At 39.9% G+C, this 24929-nt stretch overlaps 1 protein-coding gene across 3 annotated transcripts in view; it reads right to left on the bottom strand.

Moving 5' to 3' along the window:
* Nucleotides 1-24929, bottom strand: part of GRIA4 (glutamate ionotropic receptor AMPA type subunit 4) — a 239788-nt gene that overhangs the window by 142433 nt on the left and 72426 nt on the right. For all 3 annotated transcript variants that reach the window (XM_040584230.1, XM_040584229.1, XM_040584231.1), the window contains exon 3: nucleotides 18737-18976. In XM_040584230.1, coding sequence (XP_040440164.1) covers nucleotides 18737-18976 — 240 coding nt within the window. The remainder of the gene's footprint in view (nucleotides 1-18736; nucleotides 18977-24929) is intronic.

Genomic DNA, 24929 nt, shown 5'->3' on the forward strand with positions numbered 1-24929 from the left:
ACCAGGTGATCTTTTTTGGTCAGGACAAAGAAGGCATGTACTTATCTAAAAAGATGTCTTCTTTCTTTCACACTTTTCACTGGGGCTTTAAGCAGCACTTGAGGTCAGTTCATTGCCACCAACCACTCTGTTATCATCACAGCCACTGTGAAACAACCCCTTATTAATAAAAGCAGTGGTTATATGATGTGGTAAAAAGGAATGTGATGTGGTATATATGTGCAACTCACACGCTCAGGGCAGGACAAGGCCCATGCATGGCTACTGAAAAGTGGATGGCAAAGAATTAGAGCATGTTTACGTTTCTGTAACAAGGTTTGCCTTTTACCACACTAACAGTATGAACTCAGAATCTCCACACTGGTATTCAGGGATGCCCTTGCAGGCAGTTACTGTTGTCCTTCTTCCAAAGGGTAGACAGAAGATGCAGGCTGCAGAAATAGAAACAAAGAACTGCAGAACTGCTGCCTCAAAGACTTCACACCCAGGGGAAAACTAAATGCACTGCAGAGAGCTGGAGATAAGTGAGGATGCCATCTGAATATGGAATTAAGTTTATGATTGACATGTGTGGTAGAAGAGAGACAGGACAGAAGGGAGGGGAGAAGCTCAGGGCATATCAGGCTATGCTTGCGGCTGTGCAGATGTTCCCCAGAGCACTGGGGAAGGAAAGCATGACACCCAGCCAAAGTAAGCTGCCAGTAGCTGCAACACGAGTGAAAGGTGCTAGGAGAAGAAACAGGTGCCACAGCTGACTGGAGCAAGATCTACTCCTTTGCCCCTGATCTGCACACCGTCATGCAGCTTGCAGAGGTCTCTAGAGACTAAAGGCCAACTTTTCCTATTGAAACAGAAGTGAAACACTTTTTTTGAAACCCAAAAGGCACGCTTGTCAGCAGTTCTTGAAGGTATGGTACTGACGGAGCATGGTCATCCCAAAGCGTCTTCCATTATTCACTTCTGACAGTTCATATTGATGCTTTAAGACCTTTGATTCCACTTGCCAATGGAGCAAAAAGGATGAAACAAAATGAAAGAATGAGAATCGAATAAGTTAAGCCCACATCACAGTGGGAAGCTGCTGCTGAAGTTCTACTAGGCATGTATATTGCAGACATTATCAGCTATGATTCAGGTTTAGTAGTTTCTCCCTATCGGCTTAACCTCTACTAAACCCTTCAATTGTTTTAACTCTTACGTTTTCCAGTCCAAAACCCAAAAGCTCCACTCTAAACGTGGATGTCCTCAGAGGAGGCAATGACAGCTATGTCCCCACATGCCACCCAGCACATGCAGAGATAGGGCTTAGCTCAGCCTGGGGCTCCCCCTCACGGGGTTGCGGGGGCCTGGGGCTGGGCTGCCTCGCACACGACACTGCAGACGGGCTGCGAGGACACGAACCATGCTGCCCTTTCCCGGCTGCCTTCACGGGCACGAGGGGAAGGCTGTGGCCACTCGCCAGCTTTGGCTGGAGTCCATCCACTTTGCACCAGCTGAGCAGCACGACATGGACTGTAAAATCTGGCCTAAAGGTTTTTAAATGTTTAGAGCCACAAAGGCAAAAGGGCAGCTTGAATAAATGGTGCGGCCCACCCTGACCCACTTCTTAGCTCTGGGGGTATAAGAAATCCTTTTTATTATCCTGGACAGGAGCTGAAAAATTACATAATACTGGAGGAATAGGACACAGGGGCATTTGGGTTACTTTAGAGACGATTCAGATCTTGTTATTAATTCTCTCTACTTGGCAGAATGTTTAAAAACTGGCAAGGGAGCATTAGCATTGCTGGCAGAGCATCACTACAGCTGCACAGGTGGAGAGAAATCAGCAAGTAGCTCTTTCCAGCCTGTTGAGGAAGGATAAGGAGCAGGAGAGAGTACTGGCCCCACATTCCAGTGACAAAACCATGTAACAGAACTGAAAAGCAGATCGGTTAAAAAAACCCAAGCATTCTGTCCTACCAGGTTGGCACAAGGTAACTGAAGCATGTCATATGTTGATACTTGGCCTCTCTACAGAGCAGATGTCTTTTTCACAGGTCAGGCAGAGAGGGTGAACAATTGATTCAATGGCTAGAAAAATGCTGAGAGAAACAGAAAAAAAACACCTGGATACGGTCCAAAGTGTAGTGTGTTTTCGTAAGAGTATGTGTAAGAAAGAAAGATAATCCTCTCCACAGTTCTTTTAGCAGGTGTTTATCCTTTTTGGCATTGACAGCAATATTTTGTAGCTACACAGCAGACATGCAGAATAAAATTCCCTTCCACACTTGCAAAAAATAATTACCCCTTATGTGACTTACAGCTGCTCCAGTCATTCATCAGTGCTGTTGTCCTCTTTCTCCAAACCAACACTATGAAAGTATTGCTTCTTCTGGAATTTACTGAGAAAACTGCATAATCTCCAAGTTGACTCTCTAAGAGAGTGACCAGGGTGCTACAGTGGCTTCCTTTAAAAGCACTCATTGCTAAGGAAGATGCTTTCCTATGAACACAAACAGAAAAGCCTCAGAAGAAATACTATGTGGTGATGCTAGGTAACAGGCATCATTTAACAAAGCCTGAAAAAGTCAAGCATCAGTGGGCAAGTAAAATTAAAACACTCCCTTTGCTCCCCAACAAATTTTACTCCTGCAAAAGATTTTGTTTCCCTTTGGATACGCACAAAGAAGTGTGAGGATATCTGCAAGGACAAGGTCACAGCCACTGTAAGCTCACTGCAGCTGAGGTGAACTTCTCCCTGAAATTACTGAAATAGCTCAGGTAACTCAGTATCCACCTTTGAGCTAAGCACCTCCCTGTGTAACAGTTTGATTGTAGCTCTACAAAAATATCAACCACTGAAAAAAAGGGTAAGTACCTGAGTTTTTACTCTCGACAAAGCTGAAATTAGACGTGCCCTAGTAATAAGAGTCTCGCAAGGACACATGGATTCATAAATCCTGAATGAGAACAGAGTATGGGATCTGTCCTGTGGATCAGAAAAACTGTACAATGTTGGACGTTCAAACACAGTGGCCTGATTCCCTGGCAGTGCAGGATGCAGTCAGTAGGCTATGCTGAGGTACTCTTATCTGAGGATCCGAACCCACATTTCCTTATACAGGAAAATGTTCCTTAGTCCTCCGCTGAATCCACTTACATTAACTGCACTTTCTATTATCCTGTTTTTCACACTTGCTAGCATTATTTTATCTTCAAAAGAATTTAAAACACTAATTAAAATGTTGTACCTTTTTTTTTTTAGCCCGCTTGGATTTAATGCAAACTGTGTACTTAATAAAACTACCTCACTTTCAGCTAAAATACATTACAAAATTGCAGAGTCTGTATGATACATTGCATTTCACACATTTTGGGTAGATTAGGCCAGTAATCAGAAAAGTGAAATCGACACTTCCTACCAGCAATATTTTCCAGTGATCTCTAACCTCATTAGGCATTCTCAGTACATCCAGAAGAGTAGTGTAAATAAAATACACTGTTTTCTGATGAGCTTTGATGAGCAGATGTTTGGGGTTTTTGTTGATTCATGTCTGGGATGTTTTTAAAACTTTTCTGCTTGTGTTCCATTTCCTGTTGAGGGAATTCAAAATGACCCAGATGAAAAGGGATGATTGTGACTGTGTCTGCCTGGATGCCACCCAGGCCAGCAGCTGTGCGGTGACCACCACAACGCGCCTGACTTGCGGGAGGAGAAATTATGTAATTTGGCGTTTAGGCTACTTGTGAATTCAGCTCTTGCTGCAGACAAAATACTGCACCTCTATGCATATCCTATTATCACTCTTGTCTGGTAGCCTGGAAGTGCATTTCAGGATACAAAATAACACACTTGGTGAGCCTCTTTTTTTGCTGTTTGGTGATACATGCACATGAAGTCCATACACATTTTTAGCAGCAATAAAGCAATTAAATAAAACCTGGAATTCTTTCTCTTTCTAAACTGATTTAGCATAAAAATAAACCAATATCTGGGGTTTATTTTTTCTTTTTTATGTCTTTCCTTTAATTCAAACTGAAGTTTTGGTATGTTAAAATGTATTAATAATTATTTGTTCACCCGGGAACAAAACAGCACTTTTTCCTCCATGGCAGCCACAGACTAATTTTAAGTCATATTAAATGATTTTTATTTTTTTCAAGATAAAAAACTTTATCTGTAACAATTGTGAATGGCAGAGATAAAAATAGAAAGCAATAGGATGCTTTCAGGTTCTCAAATAATGTGCAAGGGCTGAAAATGAATCAGGCTTACAGGAATGACTGACAGAATAGGAAAGTGTTGGGAAAAGGAGTAGAAGAAGGTGTAGAAAAAAAGGCAATGCTAAGTGATCAAAGAGGAAAAGAAATGCAGAATCAAGCAAATAAATCTGGGCAAATATGTTAAAGTAGAAATGCAGAAGTAGATTCTGAGGTGACTCATGAGATAATGCAGTTGAAGATAATGAAACCTCCCTAGAGCAGTGGAAATGTGAGCAACAAAATAGATAAGCTAAATTTTGAGAGGTCCTATCAGTTTCTGAAGTGACAGATGATAAAGTTGCTGCACACAGCCCATGATGCAGACATGGGATTAGGGACCCATAATTGGATATTCTGACACAGAGGAGTAAGAAAATTCCTCTTCTCACAAAGGGGAAAGAACAGTTTTAAAATGAGAAGGGTGCATCAAGTAGGGTGTTTTTGGGATATTTCACAGAATAATACAAGTCCTGTACAGAAGCGCACACTGTGAACATTACCCCTGTCTTCCCACAGAACCTGGACAGGAATTTTCATTCTGCCTCAAGATCAAGAATATGTAGTTGTATTAGGAAATAACTGGCAGAATGCTTTGATTATATAAGGAGAAATTGGATGCGAAATCAATCTAGCACAGGGCACAACTTAAAAGGTATATACAATGACATACTGATCTTATAATTTTTTTTTTTAAGAAACACTTCAGAGGAAGGATATTCTGTTCCCAGTAAAACACTTATTTGATAGAATTGGCTGGCCATTTTCCCCTAAAATTCTACTTCTTTGAAAAATAAACAACAAAATCCTTTTCATGGAAAAAGGCTAGTTTAGATGATTTTTTCACTTTGAATAGCTTTGAAACAAAATATTGAAGATGTTGAGACACACTAGCTGAACAATGTAAAAGTCTGGTTTTAAAATAATGCTCAATGAGAATGAAAATACAAATTAAATAGAGAAAAGAAAATACAATCTAAAATTACTGCTAGACTATTTTTCAGTGGTATTATCTGAACTTCTAAGACAAGAAGATTTTTGATATTTAAAATGATTTCAACTGGATTTCTTCATCCAGACAAAGCTAGGAGATTATTATTAGGCATATATACACAGACATATATATACACACATACACAAAATTGTTAAAAGCTATCCACACCATCAACACAAACAAAAGGAGATCCCACCCAAACATACCTGACACATCTTTTTTTGGATCAGTCACTTTTGTTCAAGGGTCAGATTCATGACCTGCTTTATACTACTACATGTAAACTCTGTTTACAATGCAAGTTTGGCAAAGCAGCCTTACTTCACTAGCAGTAGTTCAAGTTTCTTAAGAATATTTTGAATAATTTAGACCTACTTGAAACTACCCTTATCCCATTAAATAAAAGACAGTACTTTGCTTTTTACAGGAAGGATATATTTAAAAACAGAAATATCTATTTAAGTACAGAGATATCTTAATGCCTTGCTTTTACTAAATTTACTAACAAGGTAAATTGCTTCCTTTCCAATTGACTTCATTCATACAAATCAAGCCATTTCATAACAAGGATCTGCAAACAGGTTTCTCTGTTATGTGGAACTTCTGTGAAGATCTCACTTAAAAAATGTTGCTTATTATTTTTATGTCTTCATGACTTAACACTATCAATATTTGGTTATGTGTACTTACACTTGACGTTTGTTAATAGTTTTCTTACTCTGAACTCTCTATCAAGGAAAATTAGCTCCAATAGCTTTTATGAAATAAATGTCTATATGGGACCTTCCATAGTAACAACTTCCAGAGTAACAACTGTCCCATGCCGACTGGGCTCTCCATTAGGAGAGCACAAATCTAGGACACAAGTCCTTATTCCCAGGACGATTTTTTTCTTTTTTCCCAGTGGTAAATTAACATAAATGCATATTTGTCTCAGGCATCTAGACTAGCAACCACAGTTTTGCATTCACAACTCCCCTCTTCAGTGACATCTTTCATCACTTACTATATCCAGATTTTCAAAACTATATTAAATGTTCTGTTTGCCATCTGCAGTCTAACTGGAACAAAATATAAGTCCCTTGCCCACAGGCAAACTTCCTGCAGCATCCAGGTATGCATTAATATTAAAACCCACCAAGGTAGTAGTAAAAAAGGCATTTTGAGTCCTTAGGACTGAAGGACCTTTTGGTAACTCTCTTTCCAGTTGCAAAATGCTAAATATCTCAAATATTCACAGCAATTCTGCTAACAGAAGCAGCTGTTAATGCTATTATCTGTAAATACTAGTGCAGGAAATTCCTTGTACAGAGGCAGAAATAGCATCTGTAGTACTGTGATAAGTAGTCAATCATTTTAAAAGGTTCTCTACACTTCCACCTCTCCTTTTGGAATTGACCAAAGACAAATTATTTGTATAAATATGTATGCAAATAGGATTCAGCTGTAATTAATGAGGGAAATGCCTAAAATATACTCCATTTACAGGCAAAATGCATCTCAAAATAGTGACAATCTGAATACGCGTTCTTCACAGAAGCAGAAAATGTAGTCCTAAAATTATAGATTGCATACATGATAAAATGACAGTTCAATCAGTTGAATTAAGAATGTGAAACTCCAGAAATACCCCTGAATACAAACATAAATTTACTTCGTAACATACTCGAATGCTGAATTACCTTTACTTCCTGCTGCAGCTCCAGAGAGGTAATTTGTACTACCATAAGGGATAAATGTCTCACAAAATATGCCAAAGAGTGATCATAAAGAATTAAATTAGTCTAACACAGTTTGATTATTTTTTAAATAAAAGCTTAAACAATAGAATAGTAGGTTTTGATATTTGTAAGTCTATATTCTGTTTATTTATTTTGATTTTTTAAAAGCCTGCTTTATACTGCATTAAAACTTGGAACATTCATCCACACATAGATAATGCTCTCAAAAGACAAGCTAATTTTTCTAACTAAAAATGCATTTAGAAACAAATTGGCACAAGTATTTGTTTTACATTCAGTATTAAATTGGCACTATGACTGGTCTCTGGCAGCATCGACTATACTCCCCTTTGTTTGCTACCACTCTGCGCTCCAGCACTGAAGCCAACACCTGTGGCCATATAAAAGGCTATGTACAGCAGCTGCAGGACTCAGATGTCCATACTGAAAGAAATTTCTAAAGCATAAGCATTTGGATGTGTGGCTGGCTTCCTCGTCTGAGTCTTTTCAAGGCCGCCTTCGGAGGTCCACGCTGCTGGATGTTGTATCTATCAACTGTCTGCAGTGTTATTACTGACCAATGCGTAGTGGTAACATAGGAGGATGACAGCCTTCTACTTAGAAAAGATGCTCTTGGTTATGCCGATGTAAGGCTGCCATAGTCCCTTCACTATAGACAGTTTTTTGCAGGTTTTGTCAATGGTCATACCACTGATATAGATACATGTAAGGAAGGGCAGAGTCTATCCTAAAGGTTAATATGAAAGCTAAATATCAGTAAACCACGACAGAAATTTCTGCTTAATGCTTCGTCTTCTGGAAGTATTTTATTTAATTCATGGAAAAGATACGTATAAGTCCCATTAGTATGTATAAAACGACCTGCTTTTATTTTGGATCAGATAATCACAAAATCAATTTTTACAACATACAGTTCCTACACTATAGAACCCACCCTTTACTTTGGCTTCTCTGTACAGGGCAAGTGACTAAAATTGCTACTCAGAGCAGTATGTACTAACATAGGTACAGTACGCACTAGAGCTGCTACTTGTAACTCGTAAGAGCAACTGAACTTAACAGTGGTGTGCAGACAATCTTGAGTAAAAATGCCAATACAGGATTTTTTTATTTTTTTTTTTTTTCAGAAAAAGTGCAATACTATAAAATCATTTCATTTCTTAAATGCAGTATAACTTCCTTCTTTGGAAAAGCTCTTAAATAAATGGAAACAGATATTAAGAATTACAGACCGCACGGTCCTTCTCTCAACTAAATACAGAATGCATGTAACAGCTAAAAATGACGTTTCCATTTTAAAAAATCTGTTACATCTGCAAGTAACAACAAATTAACAGTTTGTGCCAGGTTCTGTAAATGCAATTGCTCTGATGTTATTAGAACAAGCCACTGGAAGTAGCAATGTTATTTACATTAGGATGTTAGAATATAAAAGCATATAGAAGCTACAGGCATACTCTTGAATTACACATGTGCAAACCTGAGATAACTGCTACTGAGAAAAGAACTTAGCTGTAAGGATTCCGTAACGCTGTCACAAACAAATCATTAGAAAGGGCAAAGTTGATTCACTGGCATGGCAACTTGGAAAGCAATATTTAAAATTACCCTGAATCTCTTGTCTTTTCCATGGCATCCACGAAACCCAAATAAAGGAAAGAAAATTCTTCAGATTAGGAATATAATGAGCAGTAGTTTATTTAATGTTTTCTGATTTATATATTTCTATGGCATTTGCATATTAGCCTGTGCTGCATCTTCTGAGTGTTTGGCTAGATGAACAAAACACCCAGAAAGGTTCAGATGCAGCTTAGTTTGATCCACATCTTACATGGAACAGCAAAGTCAGAGGACTCATCTATACACTTGATGATCAGCTTTTGATTTCCATACCCGTATTTTCTGTTAATTTCAACCTTGATCTAATGTTCAATCATTTCAATCAACAAGAGCAGTAGTCTTATTTAATGAAGCAGTCTGAAAGCTTTTGAAGATTTTCATGTGTAGAGAATTACACAATGACCCTGCTGGTTTATCATTATTACTTCTGTTTGGTAGCAAGACAAGGGAAAGATGGAAAGTTACAGTTTCACTACTGACGGTAAGTTAGGATCCAGCTGCACCTCAGTCTCACATGCGTATTTACTACCTATACTTCCAAGCTGTTTTGCTTGAGGAGACGAGCACAAGCCGGCATGTTGCTGGTATAATTATTAATGAGCTAACAGTGGCAAAACAAAATTTGTTGCAAATCAAGTATCAGTGGATAAAGCACATTGGTCTATTCCATTAAAAACATGGAATTTACTGTTACTGAGTGTAAACAGCAGCAGATCACATGAAGGAGGCTAACAAACTGCAGTTTTCTACACTCACTGATATTTCATAAAACATTTCCTCTATGTTTTGTGTATCAGTTCAGAATGGCCTACACAAAATTACAACATGACTTTGGTACACAACAAACACAGTGGTACTTGGATCCCAAAATGTATGGCATGATTCACTGCCTAAGTAATGTTTGCTGAAGACAAACATTTTTTATTTAATCTAGTGAAGATATTTTTTCTCTTCACCTGCAGCATAAGAACCATCCTATTCCTGGGATGTATTCTGGCTACTGAAATTCTGAACTAGTTTGACCACTGAACTTGCTGGAACTACTCTGAAATAGGTATCAGCTGACATGGTAAAAACACTGACGATTTTGATCTCAGCAATTGTAAAGACACAAAATAAGGAAAAGTTAAAGCCGACAGGCCAGATGTTAGAGTAGTCTAATAAACACTATGAGATCAGGTATTGAACGATGTTTGTATTCTGGAATACATATCAATATATCTGCAAGGTCATGACAGCACTGATCTTTGTTTCACAAAAAACTGGTACGCAACTGCATGATGCAGGTAAGAACCTTTCATTTTCAGTGAACACATCCTAAACTTCTGTTTCTGTTTTATTCTTGGACATTTTGCCAAAGGTCAGTAGGATGAAAAATGCTTACTGTAGGAATCCTTCCAAATTCTTCCTGGTGATCATAATGAAAAAAGGGGCTAAGACCAAGTGGATCACTGCAGTTGAACAAAGTCAGATTCCCAACATAACCACCTCTACAATCCAGCACGTAACTGTTGTTTCTCAGGCTTACCTGAAGCAATGGTAATACCTGTGATATTCCAGCAGTTTCAGGTAAGAGCAATGTAGGTCTGGGCTTAACAGGACTGTGCAGAAAACACTTAGTAATTAAACAGCACTGGTGGCAAACCCTTTTTTTTTTTTTGTCGTACTGTGTTGTAACTTCATCTTTAACTTGCTGTTTATTAGCAACACTTGGTCTTTCTAACTTATTTCATGACTAAGAGACTTGACTCAATGTTTTTATGCAGATAAACGTGCAGGCTATATTTCTATATTACTACAGGCTTTAGTATGTCTACCTCTTTCAATTAAGCTAAATATCGAAATAACTTTCCAACTTGCTGTTATATTATTACTCTCTTCATTATTAAGGCATTGACAAATTTGTTCAGAAATGCAGTAAAAATATCAAATAAAGCTTGATGTATGGCCAGCTACTGCAGTTCCTAAATGCCCAGCTAATGATAACTTAACTTATTGAATACTGTATTATAATTATAGCCCTTCAACCTGATTTTACTGTGTTTTTATCTAAGTCACTTAGAATTTTTTTAATCTGATTTTTGAATAATAGAACATACTAAATGTTTTACAAAGGCTACATATATAATTGAATAGCAATAATATATTATTGAAAGTTTCTCCATAGTAGACAATTATCTTTTCAGTGTTCCAAGTACTGTTAAGAAGCCATTCCCAGTTTCCTAGAGAGGTCATGAAAATTACATAAATACAAATCATGAGGGGACATAGATCATCTAAGGTGGGATGTAGCAAAGCAAGTCACCACTGCAGATATTTTCTAACTTTGTCCTTAAAACTTCTAGTGGATAAGAATCCCCACAATCTTCTCATATTATTCTAACTTTCTTGAAATATAATTTTCCTAATAAAACCTTAGATCTGCTTTCCTGTAAAATAATTCAAATTCTTGACTTGCTCTCAGTGGGTACAAACAAGAATTGTTCTTTGCTCTTTAAAAGTCTTAGAATACAAAATGCAATTCCTGTTTTTCTCACAGTTCATGATTATTTTTATATATATATATTTTCCTCTCCTCTGGACCTTTGAAACTTACATATGTGATACCTGTATGTGGTGCTCAGTGCCATTCCAGCAACAAATGCCTGATCCTTGTGCCATGCTCATATTGAAGGCCCTTGATATAGCTGTGAACATAGAACCCAGTGCTTCCAAAGGACAAGGAGAAAGTGGTAGAACACAGTGCTGCCACCATCCTGTCCTCTGTGTACTTCATCCACTCGATCCCATTCCACTTACCCAATTTACTACATTTTTTTTTGTCTTTTCTGTTGCAGTAGAAATACAAACACGTGACACAGCAACATAGCCAGGTGGGAGAGCACAATATTCAGCTTTGTTTCTCACCTGCAACATTCTTTTTCAAAAATTTCAAAATAACACCTACTTCATTGGAGACAGCATGACATTCTGGACTTAAGGCTCACAACCCCTGAAACATTTCCCATGATATGACAGCTGAGCCAGTTACCACGCACTTTGTGTTTATACCTCTGATTTTTCCCTTCCAAGTTTATCCTTTGTACCACCTTTATCATATTTCATTTTCTTGATCTATCTACCTTGGACTTCTGGAGAATTGACTTTGGCCTGTTTTGGTGACTGGTTGACGAGAGTCCCTTGGGAGGCAGTCCTGAAGGGCCAAGGGGCCCAGGAAGGCTGCGTGTTCTTCAAGAAGGAAGTCTGAAAGGCACCGGAGCTGGCCATCACTGTGTACTGAAAGATGAGCTGGCGGGGAAGAAGACCGGCCTGGCTGAACAGAGAGCTTTGGCTGGAACTCAGGGGAAAAAAAGGAGAATTTGCCACCTTTGGAGGAAGGGGAAGGCAACTCAGTACTACAGGGATGTCATAGGTTTATTCACAGAGAAAATTTGAAAGCTCAAAGCCCAGAACTCATGCTGGCCACTGCCATAAAAGATAACAAGAAATGTTTCTACAAATAGATTAGGAACAAAAGGAGGGGCCCAGGGATTATCGCTGGCCTTTATTGGATGTGGTGGAACAGGGGGAGGGGGAACATTGCCCCAGAGGATGAGGAGAAGGCAGAGGTGCTCAGTGCCTTCACTGCCTCAGTCTTTAATAGCAAGACCAGTTACCCTCAGGGTACTCAGCCCCCTGAGCTGGAAGACAGGGATGAGGAGGAGCAGAATGAAGTCCCCAGAGTCCAGGAGGAAACAATTGGTGACCTGCTGCTCCACTTAGACACACACAAGTCTGGGGGAGCTGGATGGCATCCACCCAAGGGTACTGAGGCAGCTGGCAGAGGAGCTTGCCAAGGCACTCTCCACCATTTATCAACAGCCCTGGCTAACTGAGGAGGTCCCAGAAGACTGTTGTCGTAGCCAATGTCACACCCACCTACAAGAAGGGCTGGAGTAAGGATCCGGGGAACTAGAGGCCTGTCAGCCTGACCTCGGTGCTGGGGAACGTTATGGAGCAGATCTTCCTGAGTGCCATCACGTGCAGGGAAGCTGGGGGATCAGTCCCAGCCAGCATGGGTTTATGAAAGGCAGGCACTGCTTGATGAACTTGATCTCCTTCTATGACAAGATGACCCACCTAGTGGATTAGAGAAAGGCTGTGGATGTTGTCTCCCTGCACCCTAGCACAGCCTCTGACACTGTCTCCCACAGAGTTCTCCTGGAGAAGCTGGCTGCTCATGGCTTGGATGGGTGTGCTCTACACTTGGTAAATACTGGCTGGATGGCCGAGCCCAAAGGGGGATGGTGAAGGGAGTTACATCCACTTGGTTGCCAGTCACAAGTGGTGTTCCCCAGGGCTCAGCACTGGGGGCAGTTCTGTTTAATATCTTTATTGATGATTTGGATGAGGGGATCAAGTGTAACCTCAGGAAGTTTGCAGACAGCACCAAGTTGGGCAGGAGTGTTGATCTGCTTGAAAGCAGGAAGGCTCTGCAGAGGCACCTGGACAGGTTGGGCGCATGGGCCGAGGCTGATGGCATGAGGTTCAACAAGGCTCAGTGCCTGGTCCTGCACTTGTGTCACACCAGCCCCACACAGCGCTACAGGCCTGGGGAAGGGTGGCTGGAAATCTGCCTGGTGGGAAAGGCCCTGGGGGTGCTGGTTGATGGCCGGCTGCATGTGAGCCAGCCGTGTGCCCAGGTGGCCAAGGTGGCCAATAGCATCCTCGTTTGTATCAAAACAGTGCAGCCAGCAGGACTAAGGGGAGTGAGTGTCCCCCTGTACTGGGCACTGGTGAGGCTGCACCTCAAATAGTGTTTGGTTTTGGGTCCCTCACTACAAGAAGGACATTGAGGTTCTGGAGCATTTTCAGAGAAGGGCAGTGGAGCTGGTGAGGGGGCTGGAGCACAAGTCTAATGAGGAGCAGCTGAGGGAACTGGTGTTGTTTTGCCTGCAGAGGAAGAGGTTCAAGGGAGACCTTACTGGTCTCTATAACTACCTGAAAGGATGTTGTAGGCAGGTGGGGTCAGTCTCTTCTCCTAGGCAACCAGCCACAGGATGAGAGGAAATGGACTCAAGTTGTGCCAGGGTATTTTTAGATCAGGTATTAGGAAACTTTTCTTCACTGAAAGGGTGGTCAGCAGTTGGAACAGGCTGCCCAGGGAGATGGTTGAATCACCATCCCTGGAAGTGTTTAAATACCATATAGATCAGGTGCTTAGGGACATGGTTTAGTGGTGGACTTGGCAGTCAGTCCTGGGTTAATGGTTGGACTTGATGATCTTAAAAGGTCTTTTCCAACCTAAGTAAATGTATGATTCTATGAATCTATGATTATATTTAGCAAGGTCACCTTCAACTCCAAACCCATCTTTTATCACTCTTACCTTAGCCAGGTTGGGTACCCAGAAGCGCAGTTCTCTGTGCTATCATGGAAATTCACACTGCCAGTTGACTAGACCAGAGCAAAGACAAATCCCTTGCACCTCACCTGAGATTTGCTCTTACGCTTAAAAAAATCATTAATAACAACTTTGGGGCTATGGTTTCTAATTTTCAAGATACCATGCTATAGTTGAATGTCTGTTTTCTACTTTTTTCTGGGAGAATGTCAGGCATGAGGCTCTATCACTGGAGTCTAATGATGGATACAACAAACTTACTGCTTACTGCTGGGCCAGCTACTCTATCAGAGGAGAAAATTAGATTAGCCTGAAAACTGACTGTAAATAACAAACTCTATAATCTACCTCAAAATAAGAGGAAGAGATACAAATTTTCTGTAACTTTTTTGCTTTCTCCAGACATCTGGGACTCACCAATCCTCCACAAGTCCTCAAAGACAAAAGCTTGGAGATTGCAACTCTATGTACTGTAAGACTAATTCAAACAGGCCATCAGGACCTGTATAACCTTTCTGGCAGCTTTAGATTGTTGTAAAACAGAATGGTTTCAACTTTAAAGGGGTTGCTATAAAACCCCTATCCAGACGTGAAAAAATTAAATTTACCTTGTGCACAGCAAGCTGATTTTGTTCACCTGCAACCATGACTGAGTTGGTTTAATGAGAAATACGTAATTACAAGGAGCAAAGGGAAAAAAAGCATCAACAAGGTACATTAACAGGCTCACATATGATGCCTAATTTCTAGAGAACTATAACTAGTTTACAGACCTTGCCTTCGGTGAGCCAACTGCTAGGCCAGCTGGTAGCTCTACCCCTCCTGCTACCACTCTTTAGTCACAGTCAGGAACTGAAAACTCTTGCTGGGAAGCACGGTTGAATTTAAATGGCTGCTGAACTTCTGTGAAAACAGTTTCCAGCTGGCTGGCCACCATCCTCCCTGGTGTCCCACACTGCTCCACAGCCCCTCTCCCACTCTCCACCCTGGGACCCCTTAGCTCTGGGTAATCCCCGCAGTTTTACTAGCAACTTCAGCCATTCCAGCTCTCAGCAAGACTGTAAACAAAGTGGAAAACTAACACTAACCTCTCGTATGTGCGATTCTTGCACCTCTCAGTTCTACACTGTGTATTAGGAAAAAGTTCTTCACCAAAAGTGTTGTCCAGGGAAGTGGCTGAGTCACTGTCCCTGGAGGTATTTAAAAGACATGTAAACACGGTGCTTAGGGACATGTTTTAGTGGTGGACTGGCAGTGTTAGGTTAATGGTTGGACTTGATGATCTTAAGGGTCTTTTCCAACCTAAATGATTCAATGACTCTATTCTTAAACAGCTTCTCACACACTCCAACCTTCTGCTGTGGTTTCATGGTTCAAATTCTGCTTTCTGGTGCTAGAAAATATTGTCACCAACTAGCAAAATCATACTGTCGGCATACTTGCACTAGGTCAAAAATCCTGTGGGTTTGCGGATGCAGGGCTTCACTTGATTGTACGCCTCTTTTTAAAAGACACACATATAAACTTAATATATAATATTAAGACACACATATAAACTTATAAATATAAATTTAAAACAGCACATATAAACTAAACGTTCTTCTGGTCTACTCATTTGATTCTGTCACTTAGGTCCCTTCAGAGGTGACATCAAATATTAACTGAGCAGTTCACCCCTGCTGGACCTCCCTTTCTCCCGGATATCTCAAGGAAGCCTGGTTTTTATTTCAGCCCTTTCCCACTATATTTTGCATAACTGAGGTAAGCCTGCTTTTTCCCAGTCCTGTCTGTGTTCCTGGCACTTTGCTGTTAATATTAGTAGTATTAAGCAGTGGGTCATAATTAAACCTTTTTTATGGAAGGAGGGTAAGATGAAGAAGAATGTATTGAAACAAAGGACCCTTGAGGCTTTAGCCTTCTGTGTTGCTCTTTACTTGATCACTTTCCCTGTCAAATAATAAGCTGATTTTTTCTTCATTCTTCTCTTAGGTCTAACATCTTTTGCAAAACATGGTTCTCCTTTCCTGTAATGTTCTCTTCTAGACTGAATTCATTTTTTAACTTTGCCATTTTCCCTAGTATCTCCATCCTGTCAAAGGACAGTGATTTTCCTGACTGCAAGTTTGGCAGAACATCAGAAATGGAGATTTAACATAAGAACTGAAGCCACCACCTCATCAGAATTTGTGAGCTCCAAGACTACTACATGGTGTAAATCCAAGTGCAGCACATGGGAATGACTTGGAGAGATGTGACAGAAGTGCATTCCTGACTTGAACTGAAATGTTAACGTAGATGCCCCCAGTAACAGAGACAGGGTTTCTGTAGGGAGCTGAGGGGCTGTCAAAGAGATGAATGGAGTGACAGAGCAAAGAAACCTACCTTAATAACAGGATTTAATTGTTGACAACCTAAGAGCAAGCAGCAACTGAGCTGCATGCAACAGAACCAAGAAGCAAGCAGGATGGAAAGGCCGAGAAAGCAGGTCTGAAAATGTATTTGCCCACCACAGCATGTCACCACTGCTGCTGAAGGTTTGCACAAGTCTATCCTGTCATGACACCTTCTGCTAAGGACTTATGCCCTTTACAATACTGATAGCTGTTAAATGCTGCCTTCTTCACAAACAACTACTGTGTCTGGCTGGAATTTATGATTATTACTTACCTTCCCCCATAACAACTTATTTATAGCTTCCCAGTTAAGCTGCAAAGATCAAAACACAGGCCCAGTACCAAAACCAAAAGGCTAAGGGGGGTTCCCTTCCTTCAGTTTGGTTGGATGGGGCCGCTCAGAGAGGCAGGGAAACATCTGGCATGTAAAGGAAGGATCTCTGACAAAAATATGAACATGCCTAAGTTCTGGCCTCACTGACAGAAATCCTGTGACTCGGGATCGATATTTTTTTTTCTTTTTCCAGTTACACTGTAAGAGATGATACTTATTTTTTCTTATCATATCTCAGCTCCACATTAAAACTTTGTATCATGTAATGGTAGTGAAAATTATTCAGCAATGGTGTTATCTTTAGAGTCATCTTAATATCTAAAGATACATTGAATTTTATTTTCTCCTGCATTAAACTGAGTCACATAACCTATTTGGAATTTTAGAGACTATCCAGTGTAGCATCCCCTGCATCCAAGCTGGCAAATGTCATCTATTCATCAAAGACAAACTTAGGAGTTCAGAGTTGATGAGTTCAGTGCCATAAGAATCGTTTATTAACCACTCTGTTACAGATGACTTTCTGAAACTGCCCTTGGTGTGATATTGCATGCTTAAAAATGATGTCTCAATCTAATTAAGCATGTGAATTTAGATGAGAAAGGTGACTGCACATTGTGCACTTCTCTTAACCATTTGTTGAACTTGTAGGATCACATCTGTAATTATGTGCTTGTTTTGTTGGTATCCCTAACTGTGTCTTGAGTAGGAACACTTAAATTTGCTATTTTTTTCTCTTCCCAGTTATCTAATACATTCTATAATGCTTCCCAGAACTTCCTTTGTAGGTACTGTAAACATTAAATAAATCTTTATTTAAAAAACAACCCAACAATTACAGAACAATATAAACCCTTTCATTTTGTTCCATTACTCATTTTGATTTAAATTCAGGTATTTAGGCCGTATATCAAGCTAAAAACTCACTAAAATTTAGTGCCTGTGTGTATGAGAAAACTGACTTCTATAGTCATAATCAAATAAACAGATTTATTTAGGTCAGTATAATTCCCTGTTTCTACTGCAGAGTAATTATACTGGAATAAAGCCACTTTAATTCCAGAATAGACTGTCCACACAGGGAACTACATTGAAAAAGCTGTAGTAAAATAATTATTTGACTACAGCTATGATGCTTGCTTCCCTCCTGAAAACAAGCCATCAACATAAAAATCTTGCCTTTTTCACAGAAGCTCAGCCATGTTGGCTCAGTCCTATTCCATAAACAAAGGCAAAGGGCTTTGCCAGCAGAATGAACACACAACATTAACAGGAGATTTTACTTCTCAATTCAGCACTGAGTGGTGATGCACTTGCAGTTTTTACCACTTAAAAGGTTCTGAGATGCTCTGGGATGTGGAATGGAGAACGTGGATAGGAAGTATAGCCTTTTGTGTAACAAGCTACAAATTTTGTAAAAGTGTAGTCCATCACAGAGGTAACTCCAGATGAAAGGAGTAGAAGATGGGCTACTGCAGCACTCCCTCCCTCTGCTGCCCCATGGATACCTCTCACCTAGCAGGTACTGCCTCTTACCTCCACTTCTCTGCCGCAGCCTAAGGGCTTCACACTGAGTGAGCCTCTGTGCCTTGACCTTCCACAGCATGGGAGCCCCAAGGGGCTCAGTCGCATCTCAGCTTACATCACCGCAGGTGCAGAGAAGTGGCTGGTTCGCTCTATTTCTTTGTACTGCTGTCACTTATGAAGTGAGTTGAAGAGTGAACAGAGCTGTAAATTTCTGCTTATTGAACTGTGTCTTTGTTTCACTAACACTAGTTAGAACGTTTTAGTATTCTAGACTTCAAGCACAGGCTTCGGCTGGTCGATTACATACTATGTGCATCCAGTATCCAGTTTTTGCAGACGAAGGAATTCCTCCTTCAGCCACACAGCTACTCAGCCAGAGGTACTTCACCTCAAAGACCCTTTAAAATTTGACTCCCCAAGCTCTCAGTATGATATAAAAATGCACAGTTCTTGCAAAAGCAATTTGAACTAAAAAGGTAGGAAAGCTGGGTCACAACTCACCTCGATCTGTGTCATACAGGAAGACGAAGCGGTTCCATTCATAATGATCCAGCAAGCTCAGGAGGGCTCCCCGCAGAGATGGCCGCAGCTGCAGCACAAACTGACTCTCACCCTCTGTGGGGAAACTTGGTGTGATGAGGGAGATGTGCAAGGCGCTGCAGAATGAGGTCAAGGTATGTACTGATCTCTTATCATATAGTCCAAAAATGGCAAATACTCCTCTAGAATACTGGGAGCAAACTGGAAGAAAACAAAAAAAAAAAAAACCAAAACCAGAATTCAGCTAGTGACACAATCTGTAAACACATACTTACACATTCCAACATCCCCAAATTTTTAATTTGAAGATTTCCATTCCTGCCTGTATAGTTAACTTCAATTTTCACATGTGTTTCATTCTGGAAACCAGTAGATCAATAGCTCAATAGCATCTTGTCACTTCTGGATGTTATTCATTAAAAATTACATTATTTATAGTGGTTTTACTCTAAAATAAAACATAAAAAAAATAACATGTAATTTTGCACACCAGTAAGAAGTCAACATATGCTGTTTCAACCATAGCTTTGCATACTGGCAGGGATTGGTCACTTCCATTACCTTAAACAGAAAAGCATTCACATTTTAAAATGTGAAAATTATCACAAAAATGTTACTGACCTCCTAAATGAAATCTGGACATTTTGAATTGTAACAGTGTAGAACCTTCACTGCCTTTTAAGCAAGAGCCCTTGTGCTACATTAAAACTCTACCACAGACATTGAGTAAAAACCTACTTTATGAATAATCTTGACTTTAAGAGAGCAGTTGAAGCAAAATGCAGTACGTCAATGTGAGCAGACTTTTGCCCAAAACCTTTTATTTCTACTCTGTGTCAACCTCAAAACCAGAAAACAAATGACCCGAATATATTTCCTGAGTTTTGATTTGCTCTTGGACTCATTTAAAACATAGAGAAGGACTTCTGTTGATTTCAGCCAACTGGATAAGGGCTTTACTGATCTATGCACATAAAAGCAGGCATAAGAGTATTTTTTTGAGAAAATACTCTCTTTCTAGCAACCCATAAAGGGCCCAATGAGTCACAATCCACTTTTTTTTAAGCACAAAACTAATTATTAGAAACTGTGTGATCATTAGTAGTGTACCTATCCCAGATTCACAGAAAACAGAGAAAGGAACAGTCAGCTAGGGGATCATTGTATCCATTTCTCCCAAGTACATATTTCTTATGCTTTCCTGTTCCAGACCCTCCTGCCCTGCAACCCTTTCTTACATCAGCCTAACCATAGAAAAACTTAAGTCACACCCTTTTAACTAGATGATGGCCTCCTCTCTTCCAGCTTGGATGTCACAGTCATCCCATGAGAGCAGCACAGTCAGGGTACAGCATACACACACTTAACAAATGACCTGATCAAATCAGTTCAGCTTTAATTCTTTCATATTACATTTACTGCATAAAAAGCAAAAAATAAAAATTGTGCATTTTCTCCTTAGACTTGGGTGACTTATCCAGTTCTGATGCCATAACTGGAGTTGTGGCTCGAGGGCAGTTCTGTCATTTTATGTGCTGTCCCGCTGTTATAGCCCCCAACCTAAGGATTTTCATAGCCAGATTATATATAAATAAAGCTTTTTAAAAAGCTTTCTTCCTTCCCCTAACTTCCCCTTCAGTATGTTGATACACAGCTCTTACAAACATTTTCAGTATTTTCTTTCCTGGACCACACAACATACATTCTCCTAGACCCATCAAATAACTGGCTTGCCATTCTGCTAATCATCCTAAAAAATGTTGTTCTGTGCCTTCCCAGTTGTACCTCATCTTTCTGGAACACAGTTGAACAACATGTTTAGAATTTCAGTTGACGGCTCTCTGCTTCTTTTTACTTCCCCATCTCTACTGTAATATACTTCTGATGACATATTCTAAGATCACGCTGCGTTTTTCTAAATCTACACTTCACTGATGGCTGACGAGCATCTCGTGTAGTGGAATGAAGCTGGGTTAATTATCATTGATAATATACAGCTGTGGGCTGGCTTCAGGGGCGGCGGGTTGGCCGATGTATATAGGGTGCAGCTGTGGCTGGTTCTGTTAAGGGGTTGAGAGCCAACGAAGGGAGAGCAGCCCAGGAAGAGAGAGGAAGAAGCAAGAGAAGAGACAACACATGCCTTGGATGAGGTGAGAATAAGGCAGCAGAGGGGCTGGTATGAAGAGTATGCTGGTATGGCATGGTAAAAGACCTTGTTGCAGCTTGATAGTTTAGAGAGTGCTGTGACAATCTTGCAATCAAAATTCTGCCCCTTTCCCTTTCTGGGCCATTTCCAAGTTATGACTATCTGCTTATAGCATAGTATTTTTATGAGTCAACTTTACTTGTTTTCTATTATGTCACATCTATTACTCGACTCCTCAAAATTATTTACCTCCACAGTTAACATTCCTAGCTTACTTTGAACTTCTGTTGATGTCTGGATCCTCATCATCAGCAAATTCCATCAGTGTACTCTAACTTTCTATTTCTTAGTCTACTGTAAAATCAGTTTCTTAATGTCTTCCTTCTGTAGGTATGCTTCTCCAGCCTGGTACCTCCTCTTCTACCAGTATTTGTTGCCATCCCCTTAGTTTCATCCCTGCCTTTTAACTCTCCTTTTTGTCTCTGTGTTCATAAATAACTTCTCTTAGGAGCATGTCTGTTTTACTTCATTCTCTTGGCAATTGGAAGATATAGATTAATCCCATACTTTCTACCTTGTATCTTCTGGTTGCATTTTATGCCATTTTCTGTCTACAGCTATATTTTAAAGCTCTTTTCCCATCAAAATCTGTTCTACAACTTTAAAATCTGTTGAAGTTAAGCCGATAGGTCCACAGTGGCCAGATTCCATGTTCCCCTTTAAAAATAGGTATTATATTTCCTACTCACTGATCATATGTATCACAACTCATTTAACAGCTCTACTAAGAAGCACTTGTTATTGCATCTGCCCTGCAGTAAACCAATTCTTTAAGAACCACAGAAGAAAGAGGTGATTTCCCTATTTCCATTAGCCATCGTGCCTCTTCTAAGGTCAACATCCTCCTTGAGTGAAAATCAATGTGAAGCCTGAGTTTTAGGTCTCTAACCAGATTTTCCTGTCTTTCTGTCCCATCATCAATATATAACATCTCTAATTATTTTCCAATTTCTTGTCTTTGCATTTAAAGATGTAAATGACCTTCTACTGTTGTTTTAATGTCCTTTGCAAGTTTCAGTTTCTAATGGCAGCTCTGCTAGGTAAGGCTCTCACTTATGCAGCAAGTGTGCTACATACCTCCTGATTTCTTCAACACAACTGAATCTTTATTACTAATAACCCCTTTTAAGCACTCCTTTATTATATCTTTCTTGTATAATCATTCAGTTCTGGAGTCACATCCTGCATGTCACTTTCCTCCACAAAGGGATTTCTCACTGTTTTACAAGTGTTTCTGTGAGGAAATTGCAGCCCTCCTGTTTTCAAGAACAGTCCAGTTAACTTTGCCAACTGAAATATTTGAATGTAAACCCTGTGTACGTAAGTGGTAGTTCCTTAATGTGTTTTCTGTTTAGAAAAAAACCTTGTTAAAGCCCTCCACTGCCTTACATCTTTGAATTTTTAAATGGGCAATGGGTACTTTTTGTAATACATAGTCCATACAGTAGGATTATACATGATGAAAAATTCAAGAAACCAATGTCAAGCTATGAAATTGTACACTTAGTGGAATTAAAGCTCAAATTCATTCTCAGGATGGAGACAAAAGAGTAAAAAAGACAAACTTGAAATTTCATTAAATAACATATGACTCTAAAACGTTTTTAACTAAAAATAACACAATAGTAATTCTTCACTTTTTCAAAGCAAACTACCCTTGCCACAGCCTACATCCAGATGCAATAAAACATTATCTGACTATCATGAAAGACCTGAAATAACCAATCAAAGAAAATCTGTGCTACTGTACTCAAGATCAAGACTGGGAAGTTACTGAATAATGTCCTTCTTTGCTCCTTGATAAGCAAAGGTTATGAGAATTTTTTTTTTACTCAGTACGATACCCACAGAGATGAAAAATGCCTTGACACTATGGAGATTAGGCTTAAACATAGGCAGAGATGCTGCAACGCTCCTGAATCAATTTTACAGTAATCAGCAGCAACCACAAAAATCAGCAAAGCCATGAGGATTTGCACTCTGACTCACTACTGTTCTCAGAAAATGCCTCTAGGCAAACATGACTACCTGGATTTCCCAATTCTTTATCCATTTCTTTTACACTTCTAAAGGCATTTTACTTATAATAAGTGGACTAAATTATGCTTGGTAAAACACAGTCTCGTATTAGCATTCTAAGAAAATTCTGCTCAGAATTTTTCCTCCAATAAATATAAAGCAGTGACAAATACACTTTCATGAACATACTTGGAAATGTATTGAATAATAATTTGTCTTTAAACCAGATATCTCTTCATAGCTGACAACTTAATGCCAGTATTACACATATGATTTTCTCCTGCATATTTTGCAATGCCATTGGCCTCACCACAGATAAAATGAATGTGGAGGTCAGACTCCAGAGAAGACGTTGCAATGCACCATAAATAGTCAAGATAATGTTATTGCAGTAGCTCTAATACAAATTAGATCTGTTCTATTCTAGCAGATTATGTGATAGTACTATCACTTTGAAAGAATAGGTGACTCATGGGACCTTCAGTTAAAAAAAGAAATCATAATGCCAAAATGGCAAAAATTGTACACTGCAGGATTTACCAAGAATCACAGTTAAGCCACATGTGGTCTTCTTTCTCTGTTCCCAAAGTCCCTGTCACTGTTCTAAAGACAAGTCCCATACTTTAAATACAGATCTTTTGTTGAAAAATAAACCAGCAAAAAGTCCCAATTTCTTGTTCACTGATTTCCAGAAATTATATCCATATATTTTAAATCCTCTAAAACCACAGGAGAAGTGAAGAGTCCAAATACAGCCATAACCATGAAAATGACACAGAAGATATCAAGTTAAAGTTGGTGATAAATGTGTATGTACAAATGCACATATACATACCTGCACACATATTTACATGGTATTGGTCTTGTTCTATTATTTGGGCACATCCAAAAGTTTTATAATTTCAAGAGACAAATAAAACAGTACTCTAAAAATCTATCTACACAATGAAGTCTGATTAGTAGAGCACAGCTGGTTAGCCAACAGCATTACTTTTGCTCAGCAGCCTATATGGCACCTATACCATATATGTAGGAATCTGGAAAACCCAGTCTAAAACAGAAATAACACGTTAGATCTTGCTTCAGAGACATGACTCACAGACCCTGGGTCTTCCAGGACACAAGCTCTGGAACAAGCATTTAAAAATTATTTTCTCTAGGTTTTAGGCTCCTACGTGGGAACCCCCAGCACAGTTGTCTGTTACAGGTATACTGACAAGTTCACTGATCTGCCATAAACTCACGAACTGTGGAAGCACCAAAATTGAAAGACTCAGAATGGTTTGCATTATGGAAGTTTTCCAGACAAGAGGACAGTCTTTCCTTGCTGTCTCTTCATTTCCTCCTATATTTTGGAGATCCAAATGGGGAGTGGTGACTGTGGTCAGTCCATAAACAGCTGTTCCTTCCTCCTCCTGCTGTTCCCCTAATCAGCACAGGGTCCCAATACAGGATACAATCCTTCACAATTCCTTCCCATGGGCTGCAGATCTGCAAGAACTGCTACACCCTAGATACTCTCCATGGAGTACAGTCCATCAGGAAAAGACTGCTCTAGTGTGGGTGCCCCACGGTGTAGAGGAATGAAGGAGGTTAATTATCATTGATAATATACGGCGGTGGGCTGGCTGATGTAGATAGGGTGCAGCTGTGGCTGGTTAAGTGGTTGAGAGTCAATGAAGACAGAGCAGCTGAGGAAAAGAAGGTGAGAGAGGAAGAAGTAGAGAGAAGAGTGAGAACACACACCCTGGATGAGGCGAGACGAGGACAAGGCAGCAGAGGGACTGGCATGAAGAGTATGCTGGCATGAGATGGCAAAAGACCTTGTTGCAGCTTGATAGTTTGGAGAGTGCTGTAATACCACGGTCCACAGTTCCTGCCAGAAAACCTGCTCCTGTATGAGCTCCTTTCCATGGGCCACAGCTCCTG

Source organism: Falco naumanni, chromosome 2 (genome assembly GCF_017639655.2).
Source record: "Falco naumanni isolate bFalNau1 chromosome 2, bFalNau1.pat, whole genome shotgun sequence".
Taxonomy (NCBI): Eukaryota; Metazoa; Chordata; class Aves; order Falconiformes; family Falconidae; genus Falco; species Falco naumanni.